Source organism: Haemaphysalis longicornis, unplaced genomic scaffold (genome assembly GCF_048455015.1).
Source record: "Haemaphysalis longicornis isolate Haplotype H1 unplaced genomic scaffold, Haemaphysalis longicornis Haplotype H1 scaffold_6, whole genome shotgun sequence".
Lineage (NCBI taxonomy): Eukaryota > Metazoa > Arthropoda > Arachnida > Ixodida > Ixodidae > Haemaphysalis > Haemaphysalis longicornis.
The window spans coordinates 41,336,352-41,362,568 of NW_027526407.1; the positions used below are offsets into that span (position 1 = coordinate 41,336,352).

Genomic DNA, 26,217 nt, shown 5'->3' on the forward strand with positions numbered 1-26,217 from the left:
AGAAAACCAGTGCAAGTTGTGCATAAAAATTGAGGCAGCAACTTCGTATCGCGAATTGCCATACAGAACACTGTATTTGTTGTTGAGTAACAGACATTGTCCTTTATGCACAGGTCGCTTAACGAAACGTACCTCATCTGTGTGGTTTAGGGAAGGCAAACGCAGTTCCTTGGGCGCAGGGCCAGTGTGCCTGTGGCTGTGTGTGGTGCCTGGACTGTATTCCTGTGTGGGCTAAGCTTAAACACAGCGTCAAGCAGTGGTCTCACCGGATGCCTTCTAAACTAGCGAGAGATGTTGGCAAGGATAAAAAATCGCTCTGGTACCTACGTGCCACAGCAATAAGGAGCACGGCACCTTAGATGTAAACGACCGTCTGTAAAGTAGTGTTTAAAATATAAAACATGATCTTAGAGCACACCCCGAGCTGCTTATACGACCTCAAGAACTTTCAAACTTCACTACCGCAAGCCCTGCAAATAGATTTGAATATAAGTACAGTTCATTGGCAAATATTGCCTGCAACTTACCGGCAACGTTGGTGGTGCTCAGCACAAAAGTAGGCTCGCTGCAAAAGGTGGGGCGGCAGTTTACCACAGACATGTTGTACGTTGTCCATGGCTCCAGATTTGTAATATTGTGCGTCACAGTTCTGTTGTCAGTTTCGCCGTACCCACCAATTGCACCATATTCGAGCTCTCCTTTATCTGCGGGCGTAATGTTCCACCCTGGAGCAGTAGGATCAGCAATCCAGGTGTAGGTAAGGCTCGTTGCAGTACGTTCCAGTAATGTCACATTTCTTGGGGGAACTGCAAAGAACATGAAGGGTGGACGTCTTTAAACTTCGCCTTTGGGTTTAATGTGCTATCAAAAACTAACAACATTTTTTACCCAGCCAAGCCTTCTCTTCCCTATTTTTTTTGCAAATAACTCAGTAAGTGGTCCAACACTTCACTAACCGTACCAACATCATTGTGCAATGTTTTCTATCTTTCTGCTTACGTGTAATGCCCAGCTAATAATTCACACGTGACACGTTTGGGGAGTACGTTGGTGGTTCATCGCAACGCCACACGGCACTCAGGCTGGAACATCTATACAAGGATAGATAAGCGATGCTCTTTTATACCGGTTTATTGGTGTCCCTCTTTTAAGGTGCGACTGTAGAGGTGGACCCATAAGATACTGCGCTATAATCCTTAGTGCTTTATTTTATTACCTATGCTTCATCGCCAGACGTTTTGCTGTTTTTATACCGTATGTTCTCGATATGCTGCGGGCAGAACAGCGCATCCTGTGCGTACAATTCTTTTAGTCGGCGCAATTTACTACTTTTCTTCGCATTTCCCGGCTACCTTTCCAGAGACATATGCTACATCTATGAGCGAAAGTAACGCGCAACTTAGTGCTCGGGTATCTCTCTTAAAAGCTGTTTGTACCGTATAAAAACGTTCATTCGCATTTCTTCACGTGTCGTCAAATCTCCGAGGTCGTACCTTTTCACACTTTTGTGTATCTGCACCTAATTGTGGCTTCCTCTTACGAACTGCAACCTTCTCTGGTAACCGATGAATAAGTCACCTCTTTACTTGGTCGTTAAGCTTGAAACTCCTGTTCACATTTTTTGTGCACGCAAGTGATACTTGTGTACTTCAATCAGCGCCATCGGATGAGCAATGGTTCTATAAGACAGCTTCGGAAATAAACCAAACGTTTTCATTGAATTTCCGCTAATTCCGGAGTTGCTGTACCCCAAATATCCCGAAAACAGATTAATATTTTTATGGGCACAGACGCTCAATTAAAGTTGCTCTTTGAGTGTATGAACACTCAATTTTAGTTATTCGCTTCTATTCAAAAACGTCGGTTTGCAATTTCTCACATTTTCTAATACGTCGACTTATCAAGACTAATAGTAACCACGTCGCTCTTATACTTTCATATAATCAACGATGCGATGTGGTTGGTATACGCCGAAATTCAAGTATATTTTGTTGCTGCAGAATCTTAATGTACAAAATTGCAATCGCATTTTGAAATCCGGACAGTGAACCACTTGGAGTAAACTACTTTCTACAATCCTGAAGTTGGTACTAACCTTCACAATTCGTAATAAAATGTTGATTGCGTGTCTACAGTGTCGCCTTATTTCCTGCCCGATTAGCCGTGCACATGCCTCCCTGAGAAACTGGACCAACTCCTATTTCTAAATGTTTCCAAAGACATCACGAGCGAGCACAAGTAGCTGACGCAGCCCTCACTCACCAATGCCGTCTGTGGTGACCTCAAACGTGCTCTTGGGCCCCGGCACTCGCTGCCCTTTATTGTCCTTGTTGTAAGCCCATACGGCGCAATAGAACTCTCCAACGGGCTCGTGAAGATTCAGGCTGACGTTTACTAATGGCAGCAGTGATTCGACATCCTTTGTCACATTTTTCATCGTCTTGGAATCTACGCAGCTAATCGTGTACCCTTTCACCGTCTTCACTTCCTTCGGCGAGTTCCAGCTGGCTATCAAGATAATGCCGTTCTTGATGGTATGCTTGAGTCCCGTGACATTTCCAGGTGCTGAAAAACACGGAAGAGGCAGACATCACCCATAACACATCTATTTATCCATCTAAGAAATTGAACTTTTTTTGCAGGGGCATTACTGTGCGCGCCTGATTCCACAGTTTACAAGGGCGCTGTAAGAAATGCAGTAAGGTTTTCATCCGAAGAAAGTTTTCCCGCAATCAAGACTCTGGTAGTTACAGCAATGCCGGATACCTGCTACGCCAGCCGTAAGAAAACAAACTTCTCTCACGAATCAAACCACATGCTTCCAAAGGACATTTACATCGAGAGAACAGTGGCATTCCAACCAACTTTTACAAAGCTCCCATATAACATCTACAGGTCCTTCTAACAGCGCACAAAATGCAAATCAATATTTAAAAGCACAAAATACAGATGTGCAAATCACACTACGACTTACTAATAATGGTTTTGCTTCCAAAATCCGCAAACATCCGGCTAAATTTGCTTGCCAGCCTATGCATATGCCATATTTATGGTTGCCAACAACAATGCCAGCTGTTTTCCCGCAGTGCATATGAAGATTACAATCCCGGTTACTTATTTTTTTTAATTTCCTCTTAAAGGAGCCACGAAGAGAAAATACAACTTTGTTTAATTTGACAGAACTAGGATTCAGTATCTTACTCCATTACAGCCACAAAAGGTGTTTTTTAATGAGAAAAAAAGCAAGAAGTATTTCAAACTTTCAAATCTTGCGCCACAGTGACGTGTTATGAGGAAGAATGACGTGATACGGGCCAACAATAAAACATAATTTTCACTGCGTTAACTGCACGTTAGCATTCAAGTGATGCGGTCAAATGGAACTAGAGGCCCTATAACAGACGCCCAGTCATGTGTTGTCGCGACCGGTCAGCTAGGCGGCCGCCAATCGCACAAGGTTCCGTAACATCATAAAAAAGTTGCTGGAAATTGGCTAGGGGTCGCGATGGTTTCACACGTTTTCTTGAATATCTCCATTATTTTCTCGAAGATTGCGATGATATTGGTGTCATTGTTATCGGGACTAAGCAGTCTTTCTAATAAACCTAACTTGTATTTTGTCTTCATGGCTCCTTTAAGTGCTATGTCATCATTGATTCATTCATGGGTGATGTGTAGCACCAACATAGGGGCACGTAAAATACACCCAGGAAGTAATGCAGCATATGAAGAACGTGGCAAGCCAATAAGCCGTCGGGTTGGTGCTGCCACAAACGTGTGGAAACCAACGTTATTGTTCCGGGCACCCGTTTTATAATGTCTTTACCCTCGATTCAATCAAACGAATTGTTCTTTCGGCAGCTTTTTGAAAAAACAAAGGTTTCCTGGGTGGTTTATGTTCCATTGTTAATAAAAGCGCGGAAATCATGAGGACCTGAACATTTCTGAAATAGCGCCAAACGACGTAAGCGCAAAGTTTCCAGCTTTTTTTCCTTAAACTTTAGTACACATTTAGCGCCACGAACATGTAGTCTGGAATGTTAGGGATAAACGCATTGAGCGAGTACTGACACCAGTTTTCAGTGTTAAAAATATTACACAGTACGCTTCCTTTTCTCAACAGAATACCCTAGCTAAAACATGAGCGGCTTGCGACGCGTGGAACATACCCACAATTGATCGCGCTTAGCGCGCCGACGGAGCACCACACGGAGTGGCGCGATAAAAATGGACATCGTCGTGATATCCCTCCGTGGTAGGGAAAAGAAGTGACGTAGCTGTAGATCTCCGAGTATCGTCAGAAACTCGTGACGTCACTTCACCCGCGCGGCCTGATGAGCGGCGACTGGGCACTGGCGCGTTTACGAACTGATGCACGTAGCCAAAGCTACAGTCAAAACCGCTTCTCAGAAAGACACTCTTGGCAAAAATGAAGTTGTCACACGAGAAAGAAGCCGATTCTATAGCCGAGAATCGCAATAAAACTCCCCATCAAGGCTTTTATTTGCAGCGGTCATCAAATTTCCGCCGCAATAGTAGTCCTAACGCCTTGACGCAACTCAGCCGCTCAGCTGTGGCAGATGGGCGGTCGAAAAAAAACTCCTTTACCGGCCGCCGCGTTGTATTGACGTCCGCACAAAAGTGTTAGGTCATACCGCGGTTCTATCAATTGAGCCCTTCAGGCTGAAAGTGTGGGAAACCAAAACAGACGGTATTAACGTCGTTCCATGTAAGTAACTATGCCGCGGTGAAGTATTTAAAGTGCTGCTTCGGGTTCGCTAGGCCATTTAGCATCGACAAAACCAATAACTGATGAACATAAAATTTTTGTGTCCGTATTTCCTTAAATTCTTGTCCAATCCTCATAAAGAAGCTTCTCACCTTCCGCAAAAGTGGACGCACTGCGACTCTGCTGTGGGCCCTTGCATGTCTTGTTGTTAAGGGTCACCTCGGCCTGGGCAGATACATTGTACTCGGTGTCTGGAAGGAGGCCAGTGAAGGTATACCCCAGCAGCGATCCAAAAACCGTGTGCCTCTGGCAGTCGTGAGGTGTCGTGCACACGTTGAATTCTATTTGGTGTCCCCATTTGTCTTTCCAGGTCGCACGCAGTGCGGTGGTGTTTAGAGGGCTCACGCTCACGTCATCAAGCTCGGGCACTGGAAGAGAGAAAAATTGAGGTCGTCGCTCAGAGATACGGCGGTGGGGCAAGACTACAAGAAATCGAACATACGTGTATACATAAATGTTTATGAATTACACACAACCCCGTGCAATATACGGGAAATAAGGTCTATTTTTTCAAACATGTAGACTTCTCGATAACAAAAACAAAAAAATAGTTTGTAATGAGGCTTACTCTTTCAGAAGGCCTTAAAAGTCAAAATTGTCGCGCCTCTGTCTCAAAATGAGAACAGACACTTTTATAAACGTACACAGACAGAAGTAGCGGCCGTTACGTAGCCAAAAGTATGGAGCTGCGCTTCGATCCCCTCAGTGCAGACGCTTATCAACTGCGGTATGCATAAATAAAGCAATTTGGTTTTCTGCGCTGTTTCAAATCCTGCCCGCACAGTCTAGTTTCCTAAATTATGGGAAAATCGATAGCGGTCTCTCTGTTTTGATTTTCAAATGTACGCATGTTTTAAAGGAACACAAGAGTTAATGATTTTTGCACAGTTTATTTTTAAAAAAAACAGGCTAGCCTATACACATGTCTTCAGATGCACCTGGCTGACGTGGCCTACTTCTTACAGGTTGGCCGGTATTTCAGACGCAGATACGAGAGGGGTAGAGGAGGCAGGGGTCATCAAAATTAGCGGCAGGACCCTAGTGACTCGTCCGATTCCGCGATTTTTCGGTGAATGTCTCGTCCACTGCAGAACGCGAAACTAGCTTTGGGTGTACGTTCGTTGTGGCATAGTTTTTTTTAATTACGAACAAATTTTTGTCAACTCTCCACATTGCCATAGGAAAAGACAAAGTTGTAAAAAGCCGTTTCCAAAGCGGGATGTCATTCGGGACACCTGTAATTTTTTTTTTTGCGAAGGACACATGTTAAAATAAAGGAAACTTCACTTTCAGTGTACTGTCTGCTTTGCTCGTAACTCATACTTGTAAGAACAAATGCCCGTGCACACCCAAGTTCGGGAATCCGCCTTTCATGCAAATCTTGGGACCAAATTTAAAAGAAGAATTTTTTTTCCTGATCCTACTTCCATATTATAAAAAAATCTTTTCTCTTCTGTATTTCCTTTTGTAAATTTTGGAATCTAAAATATTATAGGTCACATTCTCATTAGGTACAATGCTTCTTGGCCAGTCCCCCGCGTGTGTATGTACCATGTTCTCAGGCAACCAACCAACCAAGCAGCTTTAGGTAACCTAAAAAGCCATCCCGACGAGACATTTTAACCTCGGCATGCCCGAGTTTTCCCCCTAGCTTTCCACCTTATTGAAATTCTGGAAAATGTGTTCGCTCATTCGCTTAATACGTTGAAGTCCAAAATTCCCTCCTTTTCTTGGCTACCATGCATGCATCCGCGAAAGATGCTTTCTACTGTCGAAGCAAACTGCTTGGGCTGACAAGAACCGAACAATCTCGGCACAATTCTTCTCAGTCCACGATTTTTGCGAGTCATGAAACCTCGTACTCTAACACAAATTATGTATTTCCAGAAGCACCGCACGTAGAACACCCGCTCCGCTTACCGCCAATGGGAAGAACGAAAACAGTGTTTCCAGAAATATTCGAAAGAGACCCGCCGCGGTGGCTCAGTGGCTAAGGCGTTGCGCTGCAGAGCACGAGGTCGCGGGTTCGATTCCCGGCAGCGGCGGTCGCTTTTCTGATGGAGGCGAAAAGCAAAAACGCCCGTGTGTACGAAATTTCGGCGCACGATAAAGATCCCCAGGTGGTCAAAATTAATCCGGAGCCCTCCACTACGGCGCGCCTCATCACCTGCGTTGCGTCGGCGCGTTAAACCCTACAATCAAATCAAATATTCGAAAGAGTAAAACAGCTAAAATACAAACATTGCTCTCCCGTAATCCGAAATACATATTTTTTACTCCGGTGTACCGGAAGGGCCTCTGTCAATAGGTACTACATCTGGGTAACACCCGAGTACAAAAAAGGTACTCGCCAAATATAAATCCCACATCTAAACACACAAGTAATCCCAACTGCCAAACGTATAAATAAAATGCAAAATTACATGGCAGAAACCTTGTGAGTGCGTCTATTTTTAACAGGTTCTAAAATTTGATTACGTTAAATTTCGTGGCAACGCCTCCAACTGTTTTTTTTTTTTTCACTGTTACGCGCGCGGCGTGTGAATGACTGCATGACTATACATCAATGAAATGCCATATGCTATTCCTCTTCCTCCTTCACGTCAGTTGATACGCTTACGGCTTCATTTATTAGGCATAAACAACAAACCCAACCACATTTATAACAAATGACATTTTTGGGTGAAGCTAAGCGCGTATGTTCCCTGTGGAACTGCAGTTAAGCGATATCTGATGGAAGAAATCCTTCCATTAATAAAATTTACCAAATATTGACGGCCGGATTGTCACTCCGACAGAACCTCGCCGCTTACATCAAACTCAAACGCTCTTAGGAATACTCACGCTTGGGGAACGAAAAGAAAGTCGCCGTAGTTGGCCGAGAGTAGACTGCCTGCAGATGGTCCTTTACGTATGCCACAACGGATAAGTTGTACAGCGTGCCGTATTCTTGTAGACGATACGACACTTCGGGGTCCGATGCAGGCAATGTCCTGTTTTCGCAATGAGACTCGTTCATCGAACACAATTTAGCCACAAAGCCTGTAATTAGGAATGAGAGTTCGTAGTCCCACGTCACGCTAGCTTGGTTTTCGCAGAGTACAGTAACATTCAGGAACTTCGGGGGATCTGAAAAAAGAGGTCATACAGCTTCAGCAAACTTATTAAACACATCTGTATGGACACTAACCATGTACTTAATTGTTGCGGCTAGTGCCCTAAATATTTTTGCAGAATGCGTGAGCCAGGCTAAGCTTTTATGATTCACAAATGTTAGTTTTCTTTGTAAGTTTACGTTGAACTACGAGTGTGTAAAAACGCAAATTCCTCGCAGTGAAAGCTATAGTAAAAAAGATGTCGTTGGGCATTGTACAACAAGGAAGCACCTTTGAACGTTTTAAAAAGAAAAGACACAGGCCTTATTTCGCGGAATTTTGCGATAAGCAAAGAATATTTCTCCACAAATTTATTAACACCATGTGAAAAATAACCTTACGCAAAACAAACATAGCCAACGACATAATATAAAATTTCATAGACACCTACTACACTACTTGACAAGGCATACGGTCATAGGATTTCCAATGACCATGTGTATATATGTATATAGGTGTATTTTTATTTTTATTTTATTTTTTATCAATACTATAAGCCTTGGTCACGCTCAAACATGACTCATACAGGCTCCTACATTCACAGGTATATCTATTGTAATAACGAAGGTCAGACAGTCAGTGAGAGAATGCAACCGACAATCTTGTGTGTAGGTATCAATCAGTATGACTGCATTTCCCTCGGGAAGTTTCGGTCGCGCTCCATGGCACTCGTTTGTCTAGGACTCGCTCTGATCCGGCCGGCTGTGATGACCATTGGGCGTGGTGCCTGCTTACGGTGGTTAGACCGGCGTCTGCCCACCCGAAAAACATATTATATGATAATATATTACATGATATTATATATATATATATATATATATATATATATATATATATATATATATATATATATATATATATATATATATATATATATATATATATATATATATATATATATATATATATATATACATACATACATATATATATATATATATATATAATATCATTGTTCAGTTACAAGGCTGTGAAGCTAGTAATGGTCATATGCATCAAGCGGTCCTTGTTTCTTTGCGGAAAGTGGTGGATACAAATACAACCCTCAGCTTTGTAGACTACCACAAGTCCTTTGTCGTCAACTCGAGACAGCGGTGGCGGGATCTGCAAGTCGTCTCGGGAAGGATTGGCACACTCGTAGCCACATCTTCAACAAGCCATAATGCTTTCAAGAGAATGCGGTGGCCGCGGTGACCTCACGAAGGCAGGGCGTCTTTTCTACTTTAGCATTGGTGCTTCAGTATTGTTATTTTGCTAAAGCCACTGCGCGAGCCGGGGACTCGGTGGTTGCCGCGAGGCACGTGCTCCCGAAGGCTGGGCTTTTTCTTGCTCCTCGGTGTTGTTGCCAGATTTTTCTTTTCTTTTTTTGCTAAAGCCACTGCTCGTGGACGCTCGGTGGTCGCTGCGGTGCACGAGCTCATGAGCGTTCGCACTGTCATGGGGTTTTTTTGCAAAAGACGAATTTACGGCCGGTACAACAACTCCGCTATTTAAAAAACTTTCCCGTACTCGCAGGACGTACTATCCTACATGGTTATCCTACCATCCCATCATTAATTAAATTACTATAACGTCTGCATGTGGCCAGAGTACAGCCATAAAAAGCCAGTTTGACTTGGCCAGTTTGACTTGGTTTGACTTGGCTACAGTTTGACAGTTTGACTTGGTTTGACCTTGTTGCACTGTATTTTTTCTGTTCCGTTGTTCCTAGAAGAGAAAAGATTTCCATACTGGACTTTGCACCCCAGGTCGTAGTCCTGGGAGTCACAACGTCAAGTTTTTGCGACGAGTCGACATTACAATAGAAGAAACTAGCGTCTGAAAAATTCAAGATCAAGCACTAAACGCTGCGCGTAAACCGAGGCTTCAGACACCTGTAGTGATAATGGCTCACCCAGCTGCTGTGTTGAGACTTCAAACACGGTCCTTGTTCCATTAATTCGTCCATGGTGGGTGGAATTGATGAAAGCCAGCACTGAGCAGTTGAACGTTTTTGCGAACTTTCGCAAAGCTTCGGTCACGTTCAAGGACGTCTTCGGCTCGAGCACGTTTCCACCCACGTAATACGATCCCCCCACTTCTCTGCACTCTATGGTGTAGCCGTCCACACGAGGGGTGTCACTTGGGGCGTCCCAGAGAGCGTTGAGAAAAACGCTGTTCACAATTTTATATTTTAGGTTTGAGACCGGACCCGGCGCTGTGAGAAGAAAAAAGGGAGTAAGTGTTATTAACAAGCAACTAAGCTGCCAATAGCATTACCTTAGGCAGAGACTGAAAAGGCAGGTTGCATGAATGTAGTTTTAGTTCTGGAAATCTTCATTCTGAATGAAGTTGTTAAAGATCCTATTACAATGAAATTATTCACAATATTGCGCAACTGCTAAAAATATTCCTCAGATCCGACGCATTCCAAACCACACCAAACGGCTCTCCACAGGGGTCGGCAGTATCTCCACTGCTCTTCAACGCCAGCATGAAAAACTTACCACCCCTACTAAAAGCAATCCGAACCCTAGGCCATGCTATATACGCCGACAACCTAACGCTCTGGGTCGCCACTGGGGTGGGACGGGGGTCTTAACCCATGTATGATGCGGTTACATTTGCCGTTTTTCGCCATTCGTGCACCACAAATTTTGTTTTGGGGTTTTTTTGTTACGGTTTTTTTTTGCACGTGTGGTTGAGTGCGCCGAGAGCTGTGACGCGTGTGGGCGTGTCGATTGGGCGCTTGGGCATACAAGGCTTTGATGTGTGCAATAATAAACTAGTTGCGATTCTGCTCTTGTGCTGTTTTCATGTGTTCTTGTTACCGTTAACTCGCGCGCAGTTTTTTTTTTTTCTTTTTGAGATGCATCAGGCGCTCAGACTATCCTTTCCTGCCAACGGACTCTCAACCAACTTATGGACCTCACCCTCAGGGTCTCCAATCAGCGATTTGGCCTACAAGAAACTGACATTCTTCACATCATTCACGCCATCCTCATTACCCGAGTTGCGTATGGGACACCGTACGTGGGCCTGAAACCCTTGGAGAAATAAAGCCTAAACATCGCGATACGCCAAGCTTACAAGGCCGCCCTTCGACTACCTCCAAAAGCAGTAACAAAAAAAAACGGTCTACAGCTCGGCGTCCATAATACATGGCAGGAACTGGAAGAAGCTCATCACACTTCCAAATCCACGCGGCTCAAGCTCACGCCAACCGGCAAGGCTGCATTTTCTCGGCTTGGCAACAGGCCTCCCCCAAAACGCGGACAGAGGCCAAGGCGCTTTCGAACCCCCCCCCCCCCCCCCGCCCTTTACTCGTTACACGGATGACTCTCCGTGCCCCTAACAAGCTGCCCAACCCGTGCGCGTAACCGACGCCGACGTTGCAGAACTGACGGCCACTACCCTTCCCACGATATTTATTGAGGCAGCAGGCGAACTTGCCATCCCTGTGGCCGCTACCAATGGAAACGACTTCCTTACGGTAATGAGTGACTCCCAAGCCGCCTGCTGCAACTTCCTGCTTTGTTGCATATCCCCCGCGGCCCTGAAAATTCTGCAAAGTGTGCGCCAGCTCCCGGAAATCCACATCATCTGGACCTCCGAACACGAGTCCTTCGAGTAAAACGAGAGGGCGCATGCCGCTGTTCCAGCTCATACCCAGCAAGCCGTTTCTGAAGAAAGCGAAGACACCTTGCCCCTTCGCCCTCCCAAGCCCACTACTCTTTTCATATAAGAACATCCTCGCCCATTACGGCCAACAATGACGGCAGATCCCGCTCCACATCCTCATTTATCCAGCGCCGAAGCGACTGGCTTTCGCCGACTTCACAAAAATTTCTATCCCCACGCCACTCTCCTTCATGCCATGTTGTGTCCCACCCTGTACTACGCCACAAGTAATTTCTGTCCCCAACCTGGCGCCCTTTACCGCAAGATATGGGAGCACCAGAACACCCCACCCTTTACCCCCAATTTACACCCAACTTACGAGCAGCGGGCGGGCCTGCTAGCCAGCGCCGACCTCACAATTAAGCGTACACTGGTGGAGAAGGTCAGGGCAGCCAGCTCGGACCAGGGCTTCCCGGACTAGAGGAGGTCTCCCACCGAACAAGCGTCCTACCATCGGCACCTGAAGTCTTCTGGATAAAGTTTTCACTCACCCTCTCATATTTGTCATTTTATATTAAACCACGCTGCAGTTGGACGAAAACTTCCTTTGAAGATACCATTTAAATCAATAAAGACATGACTCGGAAGACACGCTATTGTCGCAATGACCACATAATCTCAGCATATCTAGAAATCGTAGCTGCCGCGCCATATATACCCTACAACTTGACTGGCACATTCTGTACCTGTCATTACACCGTAACGACGTCTATAAAAAATCCATTTGGCCTACAGCAGACTAGCATAGAATCTGATTCATTAAAACCTGAAAAATTCCGTAACTATGGCGCAGAAGCGTGACAACTTCCGGATTTCCACTAGGTTAGATTCTGTTACACGAGGTGCACGACGTTGCCAAATGTGTCCCGGTTACCGAGAACAATATTTCGACTAAGACAAAACACTGAAAAAGTGACAACTATTTTACATCTTCCAGCGGGATACCTTTCTCTCCCTACGCATATTCCGTGCTAAAAACAGCAAGTTTGTAGCAGCCGAAGTCACAGTCTAACATGTTTACACCGGGTAGGTATAGTCGCTTTTCTAAATTAACTGCCAGAATGTCGAGAGTTTTGATTACCTCTGGATCTCCAAATTACAAACAGGGGACCCTAAGAAATTAATTGTTTTTGTTACTGGCTACCACTGCGCATGGCGTAACGATTTTAATGGTTTCCATAGGATTATCGGCTGTTCTTTGGCACCGGAAAAAAATGCTGCTTTCTTGACTAATCCAACCGAAGAAGAGCAACATATGTTTTATCTTGGTTCACGTGGCGCAAGGTGACTGGAAACGCCCAAGGGACGCATATATACAAGCTTCACTGGAAAATGTGTCCAAGCTCGCGTTAGCGCTCATTATCTTTCACCCTTTCTTTTTTCCACAATCACTGCCTCACCTCCGATTGGACTCTGAAAGATTGATTGATTGATTGTGGGGTTTAACGCGCCGACGCAACGCAGGCGATGAGGCGCGCCGTAGTGGAGGGCTCCGGATTAATTTTGACCACCTGGGGATCTTTATCGTGCGCCGAAATCTCGTACACACGGGCGTTTTTGCTTTTCGCCTCCATCAGAAAAGCGGCCGCCACGGCCGGGAATCGAACCCGCGACCTCGTCCTCAGCAGCGCAACGCCTTAGCCACTGAGCCACCGCGGCGGGTTGGACTCTGAAAGAGCTTTTAAAAGCCATGATCCATAAGTCACCAAACAAAAAACCATGTCCTTTTTTCTGCCACCGGCTGCCATGGATGACAGAATTTAATACATCATTTCCCATTTGGAACGTATAGCTCTAAAAACTACTTGGAGAATTAGAATTGAACTTACGCATTGGGAACGTCTGGGCAGTACGATTTTGTCGGGCGCCTCGACACGTCTTGTTATTACGCGTCACTTGGGCCTGGGCGAGGATCGTGTAGGCAGTGTCGGGGGCGAGGCCAGTGAAGGTGAGTTGCCCAAGATTTCCCAGGACTATACGTTCATGGCATTTTGTCGGCGTCGTGCAGACAGAGAATTGTATCTTGTGTACCCACTCTTCGGTCCAGGTCGCTTGTATCGACGAGGAGTTCAAGGCAGTCAAGCTTAAGCTTTTAATATCAGGAACTGCAATAAAAAGGTGAAAAATTCTTGTCAATACACAAGTGCTTATTCAAAAACTTGCTTAGTGTTTGCAGCCGGATGTGCAAAATGAAGCAGAGAAAAAAAAAATAAAATCTTAAAATGTCTGCATCTAGAGCCCTTCAATGTTCGCAGGAGATTGTGCGCGTGAGCGGACAAGGTCAGACGAGTAACGCTAAAAGTCTCGTTATGCAGCATCAACGGATGAAAAACACGTGGCCAGCAGACCTTCAGTGGCATTTTCGATAGGGCATGGCACTCTGTTTAAAAGGTGAACTGTAAAAAAAAAATAGGTCTGAGGATCGGATTATGAACACAAGCACCGCGCAATGGGATGAGAAGAATATTAAGGCTGCTGTTGACAAAATGTTTATTAATTGGGCGTTTCCCGCATCGAAGCTAAAATTTGGCTAGAGGTGCCCAGTAGTAGAAGATCGATTGATGGATTGATTGTAGGGTTTAACACGCCGACGCAACGCAGGCGATGAGGCGCGCCGTAGTGGAGGGCTCCGGATTAATTTTGACCCCCTGGGGATCTTTAACGTGGGCCGTAATCTCGTACACACGGGATTTTTGCTTTTCCCCTCCATCAGAAAAGAAGCCGCGGCTGGGAATCAAACCCGCGTCCTCGTGCACTAGTGGAGGATCACTGATTAAAGGAGCCATGAAGAGAAAACACAAGTTTGGTTCATTCTAAAGATTGCCTCGTTAGAACGATAACGACACCACTTATAACGCAAACTTCGCTCAAATAAGCTACATAATTAGGAAAAAAGGAAATGACCATGCGACCCACCAGCTATTTTCCGCAACAGAACCTATGATGTCACTCGAGAATGCTCTGCGATTGGCGGAGGCCGGCAAAAGCAAACGCCTGTTAGGCAGGGCTTAGAGTTTGCATAGCGAGCTAAATGCCCGTGAAACATACTGCACATTCTTTTTATGACAAAGAACGGTGGAGTAAACGGTTGAAGTTCCGAACGAACACGCAAGCGTGTATGCCAATGCGTACGAAACTACCGCCAGCCGAACTCGACATCTCGCCGTCGCCACCGTCGCGCAGACGAATTTTCGGGGACAAGGCTCTTCGGGGCCAACGAACCGTCCCAGCACGCACAGCCGCGACCTTGCTTGGTATCGTAATCCCTTCACAGGAGGTTGGTCGTCATATCGCCAACCAGCAAAGGTAAAAATAGAAACAAGGGGAGTAAGGAACACAGAGCAGCAACGAGATAGTGTCACTCGTCGCACAGGTTTCGGTATGGAGGTCGTGTTGGCTTGCTGCTGTCGTTACGAGCTCGTTTACAGTTTACAACCACTAAAAACTTCAGTTTGTTCGAGTACTTTACAATGAAATTTCGTTGCTGTGTTATGAAATGCCCATGTAGTACGGGAAAATCGTCGAGGGAGTGCGACATCCCCGCCGGTGAGATCTCCTTTCATGTGCTGCCCAACGGCGAACCTCGGCGAAGCAAGTGGCTACGTTTTGTGAACTTTGCAAACGGAGGAGAAAGAGAGCTAAAGGAAGTACGAGTGTGCTCGCTTCATTTGCAAGGAAGCGATTACGGCAGGGACCCGGACATGCTGGCGCTCGTCGCCCACTTCGTCAAAAGCGCTCTGACCGGGGGGAAAAAAATTGCCGTACACACCGCGCATTGACGCTCGAATCTTTCTGGTCGAAGCAGAGAGCTCGAGCGAACGGCTTTCCATACACGACACCGGCCAACTGGCATAAGCGATACTGCTACTGAAATTGAAAATACGGCACATACGTACCAGTCTGTATTCGTCCGTCGCGACGGGGCTGACGAGGCAGCGGTGCCGTTCGTCTGTTGTGGCTATCGCGGAATGGTCGCTTTCCCGTCCACCGCGTATCCCACAACTCTTGCTGCTCGTGCACTTAGAAGCATTGAGCGTTCAAGTGGTGTGAGGTTGTTAAATGCAAGCCCGAGCTCCGCGGCGAGAGTTTTGTTCTCCGGATCAGGCGATTCCATGACTAGGGCTGCGGGTGCACTAGGTTTTACTAGTATTTTTAAAATGGCCGCTGTCTCGGTCGACTCCCGCGTGTGGGTGCCATATGGAGTCGACATACTAAGTATCTATTTCATGGACCGTCCCGTATGACGCCATTGTTCACGTGACGAAATGTGCAATTTTAGCGGGAGATTTAAAATTTTGGCTTAAATTGCCTTATTTCTCAGTGAATAAAGCATCATTTGCTTCCGGAAAGCGCTTGGGGTACTATGAAACACATAATCTTTCGAATAAAACAAACTTTTGTTTTCTCTTCATGGCTCCTTTAAGTGTTTCGAAGGAGAGTTCTGATTAGCAGTCTCCCGAATGGCCAGAAAACTGACAGCGCGTGCTTGTTCCGTTTACCCCGGGTAGCTCCATGAATCCAATTTGCTGATTTGTTCCGAATCGCCGCCGACTTTCCCACAGTCAAAAAAATATATATATTCTGCAACCTTTGCATTTGAGAAGCGAAATTTCGATGTTGTAATAAGTGGCGCCACCGTTTTTATGGTGTTAGCCCAAAAATAGGCGTCCCCAAAACGTTATTCCAATAAGGGGGGTGCTCACGTCCACACAAATGGGCCTGGGGAGTGTAAGGGGTGGGCAACCTCTGAAGATACACGAGAGGGGGTTAAAATGTTGGGATAAAAAAGTTGAAACGGCAAGTTCCCGCCATGCCTAAATAAATGAGACACTATTTTCTATTGAACAGAACAGTAAACTTACTAAAACTGCAAATAAAATATTTACGCATACATTGAACACAAACGTTCTAGGTCACGGTAAAGGTGAGTTTACGTCTTACGCGAACGAAATAAAAATCACGGTCGTGCGGGGCGGCTCGCTGTACGCCAGTCCAGACGAGCGCAAAGTTAAAAGAAACACTGCACTCGCGTGAACCTCTTTGGTCTGGCGTTTATGAGCACCCATGTACGTGCCTAGAAATTTCAAACCAGCTTGCATGGCTTGCGTTCTGACCTACAAATGGTTCTGAGATTTATGTTGTTCAATAAAGCGGGAAAAAAACGGTGAGGGTTCCACAAACAAAACATAGTTTCAAAGAACAGGGCGACGGGCGAGGGGCCTGCTGAACAGAGATGTTTTTGCCGCCTCCATCAGATGTCCGAAGATCTCTGCATCCAGTCGCTTATGATCGAAAACAACGCTGAACAGATACAAATACAAAGGTGGTTAACTTCAGAAGTCGAGAAAAAATTCGATGACCTTCAGTCTTAGCCAAAAACGATGAAAAAAGGAGTAACTACAGCCGTTAGTCTTCCCTAGCGACCGTTGCTCCTCAAGAGGAGTAACTATGGGGGCCTTCGTGCCGTGTGCATATTTCGCGAAGTAAATGTTCGTCCCCGCCGATCTAGAGAGCAACGGGAGTACGAAAAGCCGAGCAGTTACTCTCCTCTGTAATGGCGTCGCTGCGATGCGATCTGCCACACATGTCTGCGCACAGTTTCATAATTTGCAAACAAACGCAGCTGCCAATACAGAATCTTTCATACAGTGCCATAGGAAGAAATCTTAGTTTTAAAAATCACAAGAAAGCGCCTTGTCTAAGTGAAGAGTCGGCTCGTGGCACGGAGCGGAGATTCGAGGTCGACAAACCCCTCTTGTTTACGTTACTACGACGTGTCACGCAGCTAGCTGTCGCGAGCAATATTACAGGTTAATGCCCGACTTCGCGCACATGACAAAGTAATGCAGCAAAAAAAAAACTTTACTCACTAAGTGTAGTGAATACGGTTTATACCGTGTTTATACCGGCCGAGAAAAGTCACCAACGGCAACAGCGACAACGACAAATCGTAAGCGCGCACTACAGGTAAGGGCTTTGCTAATAGCTTTCATTAGCGGGACGTCAATGCCATTCGTACAAAAGCAATGACAATGCCTCAACAGCCTTAAGATCCAGCTGCATTTTCCAGTCCCGACAAGCAACACTATAGGTGGAGTCAGCAGCACCGAAATTTGTTTCGTCCACGCAGGAACATAAGCCCTGTTCTCCTATTATTTCTCTCGCACAGACGACCATGAACTCGCACATATGAGACCAAAGACATTGGGGTAAGTTGCGAACATTAAGAAAGTTTTAGTTTTACCGAAAGCGTGTGCGTAGTTAGACCACTCAATCTCCTGCCGCTGCGGGGGCGGTTGGTTTCCTTTCCTTTTACGCGGAAAATTATGCTTGTGAGCATTTACTTGCAGTCGAAGCTCAGGAACAATGTATAGAGATAGCAGAGCGTAAATTACACGCAGTTGAATGGCTAGGAATTCCGACGCCAGCAATACACTCAACTATGCCGAGTGCAGAGTATCAAACGTTTTGCACTTGACTACCCATTTTTGACCCAATTCTCCGTCTGTTCCCGTCGGTAGCACGTTGGGTTGGTGTTGCTGAGGGCCGTGGTTCGATTCCCTGACAGCGTGTTTTTTTTTTTTTTCACCGCTCCCGGTTTGTGCATGGAGGATAACGGAACTTGGCAACCGTTCGTCCGCTAAGGACGAATGGTCGGGAGAGTAACCGTTCGTCCCATCGCTTTTACTCCCTTAAGGGACTAATGTTTGTGGCAACGCAGTTAGTCCCGCAAAGGAGCAATGGCACTCCCCCGTTGCTCTCTTGTGGCTAAAATTGTTGTCCAGACCGCTTAAGTGCTTCATCTGCTCCTGATGTTCCCCTCCCCCTCCAGCCAGTGGATCCCGCACCTTGTTAGCAACGCCCTCCTGATCTCTGAAGACACCGCTTTCAACGGTCCCGGGAGATATCGGGTGGCGTCAGTAGCTACAGCCGTCTTGGTGCTGGTGTGTGCCGCACGCGAATGCCAGATTTCGGGGGCCATACTAAATTCCCTCGAACTTTGGGGGCCATACTCTCGAACTTAATCAATAAGCGTAAGACAGCTGACATACGGAAGCATAATATGGAGAGGATCGAATACGCTATAAAGAACGGAGGTAGCCTGAAAGCAGTGAAGAGACGTCTTGGCGTGGGGAAAAATCAGATGTATGCACTTAAGCATAAGCAAGGCAATGTCATCACAAATAAGAATAAAATAGTCACAGTGGCCGAGGAGTTCTATAGGGATCTGTACAGTAGCCGGGACATACAGGATAATGCCGAACAGGATAATAGTAATTCAGAGGAGATAGACATCCCACCAGTAACGACCGAAGAAGTAAGGAATTATGCTTTGAAAGAAATGAAAGGGGGCAAAGCACCTGGTGAGGATCAGATAACAGCAGACCTCTTGAAGGATGGCGGAGAAATTGTACTTGAAAAACTGGCCAACATCTATACGCAATGCCTAATGACCGCAATGGTACCGGAATCTTGGAAGAACGCGAACATCATCCTAATCCATAAGAAAGGCGACATGAAGGACTTGAAAAATTACAGGCCGATCAGCTTACTGTCAGTCGTCTACAAGGTATTTACCAAGGTAATCGCTATCCGAATCTCTGCAACCTTACATTTCAGTCAACCTAAAGAACCAGCAGGGTTCCGTAAAGGTTATTCAACAATGGACCATATTCACATGATCAATCAGGTGATAGAGAAGTGCCCTGAGTAGTATACTGAACCCCTATATTTAGCCTTCATAGATTATGAGAACGCATTTGACTCGGTCGAAACCCTAACAGTCATTCAGGCATTACGGAACCAGGGGGTAGATGAGCATTATGTAAGAATACTAGAGGATATCTGCAATGGGTCTACAGCTACCATCGTCCTCCATAGGGAGAGCAGCAAAATACCTATAAGGAAGGGTGTCAGACAAGGAGACACAATCTCTCCAATGTTATTCACAGCATGCTTACAAGAAGTATTCAGAACGTTGGATTGGGAACAGGTGGGAGTAAGGGTTAATGGAGAATACCTCAGTAACCTCAGATTTGCTGATGACGTTGCCTTGCTAAGTAACTCGGGGGACGAATTGCAAGGCATGCTTTCCGCACTGGGCGAACAGAGTAGAACCGTGGGCCTGAAAATTAATATGCAGAAAACTAAAACTAAAGTAATGATCAATAACCTCGGGAGAGCACAGCGGTTTGAGATATGTTGCGAGGCAGTGGAAGTGGTAAGCGAATAGTATATCTACTTAGGCCAAGTTGTGACCCCAGATCCCAACCATGAGGCAGAAATAATTAGAAGGATCAGAATGGGGTGGGGTGCATATGGCAGACATTCTCAGATAATGAATAGCAGCCTACCATTGTCGCTAAAGAAGAAAGTGTATGACAGCTGCATCTTGCCGGTACTCACCTACGGGGCAGAAACTTGGAGGCTCACCAAGAGGGTTCAACTTAAATTGAGAACGACTCAGCGGGCAATGGAGAGGAAAATGATAGGTGTAATAATAAGGGACAAGAAGAGAGTGGAGTGGGTCAGGGAGCAAACTGGTGTTAAAGACATATTAGTAGAAATTAAGAAGAAATAGACGTGGGCAGGGCATGTAATGCGAAGGCAAGATAACCGCTGGTCATTAAGGGTAACAGGTGGATTCCTAGAGAAGGCAAGCGTTGCAGGGGGCGGCAGAAAGTTAGATGGGAAGATGAGATCAAGAAGTTTGCGGGGATAAATTGGTCACAGTTGGCACAGGACCGAGGTAATTGGAGAATAATGGGAGAGGCCTTTGCCCTGCAGTGGGCGTAGATGGGCTGGTGATGATGATGATGGTGATGATGACTAAATTCCAAAGTGAAGCCAGTTCTACATCGTGCGTTTTTTGTCTGCGAATTCGTTGGACCGAACATACGCCCTTGTGAAGTTCGCAATGCCTGGAAATTTCGCCTACAGGGCCTTCGAACGTCGCGATTTTCACTTTTCAGAGGCACATGGTTTGCAGACTGAATTAAGACTGCCACGAGCAAAGCTTGTCGTGATTTTGAAAATAGATGTTATTCTACTTTCTGGGCACTTGTTTCAGCCGGTTTTGCAGTAAATATGACTATTTGCGGCTTCATATAACAATCGCCAATTATTTATCAATATACGCACACATAGCAGAGACGACAAACACATCAATAGACCCTAGGTTCGCTTGTGCGTGCCCAGCACACCTTGGCATACGTTGGACGGTTCTTCTCGTGTTCTGTACTAATTCTCTGCTGTGATGTCCGCCAGTTGTACGGACAACGATTTAACATTTGTCGAAAACGGCGTGCGACATCGTGTTGTAAACGCACGTGCATTTGTTCTGGTGCGCCCGCGCTTATGCTGCGCTCATACAAGCAGCGCCATTTGGTTGCTAAGCGTGCAGATGGCGATGCAGTAACTTCCACCTAGCTGTGTTCCTATTGACCACAGGTCCGGTACCTCCACGCCGCACGGCCGGAGTTCGCTGGGGATGCTGGACGATTCCAAACATTTGGCAATTTGACACACCAACAAAAAAAGCCGGTTTTTTCACACGAGCTGCGCCGCATCTAAGAATTCGCAGGGAAAATCGCACAATGTAGAAGGGGCTTTAGCCTCTCTTTCACGCGGAACAGCCACACCTTGTTCCACCTGCGCAACAAATTGCCGCTGCGCTCGCAGAGGACCCGCCGATTGATATATTGGAGACTGTTTTGGAGCAGTCCTCCCCATGCATAGATCGTTGCCTAACCTGGACCTTCACCCCAATGGTTGTTTTCACAAACAAACATCCTTCTCCCGCCTTCACACTTGGCCGGTTTTCTTCGTTCTTGCGAGTCGCATTTCCCATCACAGTGAAGGCTTTCGAACGGTCCTAATTCTATGGTTCTTGATTATGAGGTTTCACGCGCCGACGCTACACTTTCGATGAGGCGGGCCGTAGTGGAGTGCTTAATTTGGACCACCAGGTGATCTTTAACGTAAGTCGAAATCTCGAACCCACGGGTGTTTTCGCTTTTCGCCTCCATCAAAAAGGCGGCCGCTGCGGCCGGCAAGCGAACGCGCGTACTTCGGCAATTCTATAGTTCTCAATTCTTGATCCAATGATCTTGGCATATTGACCATGCATGCACTGCTGAAAAGTTGTTCAAACTAAAAAAGGTCTGAACTTTCATGGCTGGGGGGGGGGGAGCTAGTTACCCCCCTTTGCACCCCCCCCACACCCTCCGGTCGCCATGAACCAAATGGACCCAAAATGCGACCTTCATTAAAATTTGAACGCTAATCGTAAAGCTTTCAGTCATGGGACAATTTTTTTATAGAGGCGAATTAATCTTACATCCTGCATTTGGTCAATACCCGCCCCGGAAGCCAAGCCTGGAAGCCCGGCCAAGGGGTTGGGCTGCTGAGGCCAAGAATGCGGCGGGTTCAATCCCGGCCCCGGTAGCTGCTTTTCAGGAGGAAGCGAGAAGTGAAAACGCATATTTGTCAAGATTGCGCCACTAATGATTGGGTGGCCAAAATTATTCCGGGTGGCTTAATTTCTGTTTCACGAAACCCCGACGACGCCTTTGCCGTCTATCCCGGTGTATGGCTCTTAAATGGGCCCCACAACACACGGTGCAGTGCAAGTAAACCTGCGCGGCGTTTAGATTACGCTGCCAGGAATACCCGAGCCAAATATTACACGTACGAGTGAAGCGGTATGCGCGGAAATCAGTGACAGACGCGGAAAAACCAACCGCGCTGTCTTCAATTCTCATTAATGCACCCATGGCATGGCCTAAACGACGTCATTTCGGCCATGGCGGTCCTATTGACTGTCGCTGGACAACTTTGCGGCTTATTTCTCGCATTTCCTTTGGTGGTCCACCATCGTCGGTTCTGTGTAACAGCCTCTTCTGTGCCTGAACCTGTACACACAGTTTTGGTGTTTCTTGTGTTTTGAGTGCGCGGGGAGTTCGAGTGGCGGACTCAATACTCCCCTTTCAACGAGACCACTACACAAGAAACGGTTATTGCTTCAAAAAACCCCTACCAGCCTGCGCGTGCGATTGCGAGCAGGCAGCCATGCCTGCTTTTTTGTTGCACCAGAGCGGAAATAGACACCTTCACGTTGCGTAGAATAGAAGAAAACTCCCCCGCATGGGATAAATCAGGGGCCACCGATATGAACGCCGCGAGCCGCCCCCCTCTTCGGGAGAGAGCTCGCACCTTTTATCGCGTTGTCCAGGGCCGAGTTGAGAACGAATAATTATGCGCGATTTCTCATCGCCCGTAGTTTCAGTGATAGTGAAAGGATTTTCATAATTCTTGAGGGAGGACATAGCTGGGGCAATAAACTGTTCCCCAATATACATTCCGAATAGCCGATGGTAAGTGTTGCAGGTTCGCTTTAAAATTGTGCACATCTCCCCAAAATAACTGGAGAAAAGTAAGGCAATCATCACGTCTCCATTGCCTGTAGGGTGTCAAAGTAAATAAACATTGATGGTACGACCGGTTTCACAATGGTTTACGAGCACCGTTGACTTAGCGAACCTCTGTGGCAGCTACAAAAAATAGCAATTCCTCGTAGTTTGACACTAGCCTTATCTTTATGCCCAACATCAACACAATTCACAATTACTGCAGCCCCGTCGTTTATATATGTGCAAGGGGTATTGTGCCCTAGAAAAATCATTCGCAATACAGTCTTGGATTTGCCTATTGTGTACTCAACATGCATGGAAGTTATCCGTACTCACCCTCGGGATAAGACGAAAAATGCGTGATTGCTGGTTTGCTGAATTGACGTTCGTCAATCAAATCCAGATAGGCCGAAAGAAAAATGATATATTCCGCGTCCCGTTTTAGAAGCTGGACAGTGTGTTTCCTCTCAACGGCATCCAGTGTTGTGTTTTGGCACGGAAGGTCGGGGTCGGGGCAGAGGGCAAGCATAAAACCGTCCGCATTAGGATAGTTGTATTTCCAGGCGATGTCAACTTTGTCCTGGCATGATACGTCGACCACGAGATCTGTCGGAGCGTCTGAAATGATAAAACAGCAAATACAGAAGTCACGAGATGGCGAAAGCAATGTTCAGTCCTATGTTCATGAACCCCCTAACCGCACAATAAATAGTTACACCGCTCTATGTTAGGGTTTTCGATCTATGAACAGTATGGCGCGTGTTTTTGCGGGATTCCAGAGACAAGTAAGCGTACATCCGGAGAAACGAGGAAAATCATGTGTTACAGCCGAAACGTATCGAGTCTTGCAAATATACCACAGCGACACCTGTGTGATGAGGTTATTTTTCAATTTCTATTGTGTCAAGTGTTTCAAGCAACTTTTGAATTCCACATCTTCTCACTTTGTAAGAGTATTTTTGGTGCGTGACGTTATAACCGTACCCCATGATGTTGTAGTTAACATACCTTGCGAATAATTGCAGATGACAAGTTCAAGTGATTCACTAAAACGACGTCACTGAAACGTGAAGCCGTCAACTATGGAATTTTTGTGCTTTTATGTGCCGAACTTTAAGGGGCATCGTAAATTGACTAAGGATTAATTTAGGCAACATGGAGATTTTACGCATCGGGAGGAGGCGTAACAGGTAGTCTCCGTAAATAGGGCTTATGTGTTTTGAATGCGAAATTGTCATGACACGAAAGTATTGAAGCGGCCTTCAGCAGCTGATAGCGGCTGTAATGGCCATTGGCCAGTTCCTCGAGTAGCTACTTGTCCTGCCTGAAGGTAAATAAAAACTCCATAGGGACTGCGAAACCATCTCATTACAACTTCCTGAAACTAGCATGACACAGGCGATGCTGTAGTAAGTTAGGCTAGGAAAGGCCATAATGCTTGATCATTCAGATCACTTCTGCAGACTTAACGGTACCTGGAAAGCCGCGTTAGCTGTGTCTTAGGCGTACAATAGTTACGTCACTTGCGTCTCACAGCGACCCTCTGGGTCCAATTCCCAGTACTTCCGCAGTCTTTTTTCCTTTGCAGTACAAAGCAGGCTGAATTTTAAAGCCGTTCGCGGCTCACGACTCCTGTATTTTCGCCTAACGGGGCACCCAATCCTTTCGCATTTATACTAGACTTTACATATTATCCGGTGCATCCGGCCTTAACCGCAGTGCACCAGTAGGCAACAATACGCAGCGGTCACATGCAATCCAGTCGCAAATACACTGTGGTGCCGTTATTGCTAACTTTTTTTGGAAGTTGTACAGGCCACCTCAGGATTCCATTAACTAGGGATAAATTGGCCGCAAATGCATACGAGTTTTGGTTTGAGCTGTTGCTCAGCGGTCTTCTTCATCCCCGTTGTCCTTGGGGTCGCCATCAAAAGCCAATATACTACCCATCACAACGTTTGCGTTTGGAGTGCATTATTATCACATTGAGGCTGGAAATTGACCCCGCATAACTGTTTCTTTTTTCGCTTCAACGCCGTGCGGATCACCGGCATAGGCGTTGTAATGTTGGCTGATCTACGACGGCCTCACTGGGGCATCCAATGACCCGTAAGCAGTCTTGCCCCATTTCTATAGTTAAACGCTTCAGGATTTTTTATCCGCATTGGTAAAAGGGGCTTTTCGATTTACCGTCTCTGACTCACCACGGATAATCCGCGGTGAGTCCGAGGATTTCCCGAAGCCATAGGGATACTTAGGAAAATCGAATGCCGGACTGCTTCTCAGAGAGTCCGCGGTGTGTCCGAGACTAAATCGAAGAGCCCCAGTGCCTACATTGTAGGCACCGGACAGTGAAGTTTGCGCGCGACCGCAGCGCCATCTCTCGCCGCCGCTTAGCAACTCTGAGTCGGTGGATGTCGCGACCGGCCGTTCAGCGTACGTAAAAACGCGCGCTGCGTGCGGTTCGACGTTGTGTGGCGGAAGTGTTTTAAGAAACATAGTTATAATTGCAAGTTGCAGGGTCCGAAAGGATCAAAATGCTGCAGGAAATAATTAGTGGCTACGCCGCTACTGCTTCGTAAAGTATTGGGACAATCGCGAAAGGCAGCCTGCCATCGTTCTGTACAGGTTCTCGGGCAGCCGTGGAGAATAAGCGTCGCAAGAAATGGATTTTAGCAGTGAGAAAGCCATGACATTTTTTCTCAGTGGAAGGAGTATTATGAGTACGGTGACTGTTTATGCGCAGCGCAGACACGAAGGGCCGTAAAACTAAAATGTTTGCATTCAGTGTTCCATACACATCGCGTGCTGCGATGAATCGCATGCCGTCGTAGTATTTGCATAACACAAGGTATTACGGCTTCCGACACTATTGTTTTATCAGCAGTAACCTTTTTTTAGCGACATTCACGTCGCCGAATGGATGCCAAAAGGCGGCACAAGAATATGTTCACAACACTTCGCGGGTGATGTCAAAAGCAATGTCAAGACGGTCAGTACGCATCCCGCTTACTGCCCTACTTTGTTTCCCGAAGTGTACAGAGTTCCACCACGCATTCCTAGCGAGAGCGTGGCGAGCTATCATAGGCAAGGTTGCATTCATTCGCGCTGACTTCTGTAATGCGTTTTGCGTACGTACTCTGAAAGTTGAGGTCGCTATTGTTTAATTAAGCAGAAGATGGGGAGGAGGAGGAAACACTTT

At 46.3% G+C, this 26,217-nt stretch overlaps 1 protein-coding gene across 2 annotated transcripts in view; it reads right to left on the reverse strand.

Moving 5' to 3' along the window:
- Positions 1-26,217, reverse strand: part of LOC144142511 (fibronectin-like) — a 50,488-nt gene that overhangs the window by 11,390 nt on the left and 12,881 nt on the right. The window contains exons 3-9 of one of the 2 annotated variants that reach the window (XM_077674070.1): positions 23,352-23,633; positions 13,434-13,709; positions 9,839-10,141; positions 7,634-7,918; positions 4,882-5,157; positions 2,263-2,565; positions 528-806 (exon numbers count right to left, since the gene is read on the reverse strand). In XM_077674070.1, the coding sequence (XP_077530196.1) occupies positions 528-806; positions 2,263-2,565; positions 4,882-5,157; positions 7,634-7,918; positions 9,839-10,141; positions 13,434-13,709; positions 23,352-23,633 (2,004 nt within the window). The remainder of the gene's footprint in view (positions 1-527; positions 807-2,262; positions 2,566-4,881; positions 5,158-7,633; positions 7,919-9,838; positions 10,142-13,433; positions 13,710-23,351; positions 23,634-26,217) is intronic. The other variant, XM_077674071.1, reaches the window with a different exon arrangement.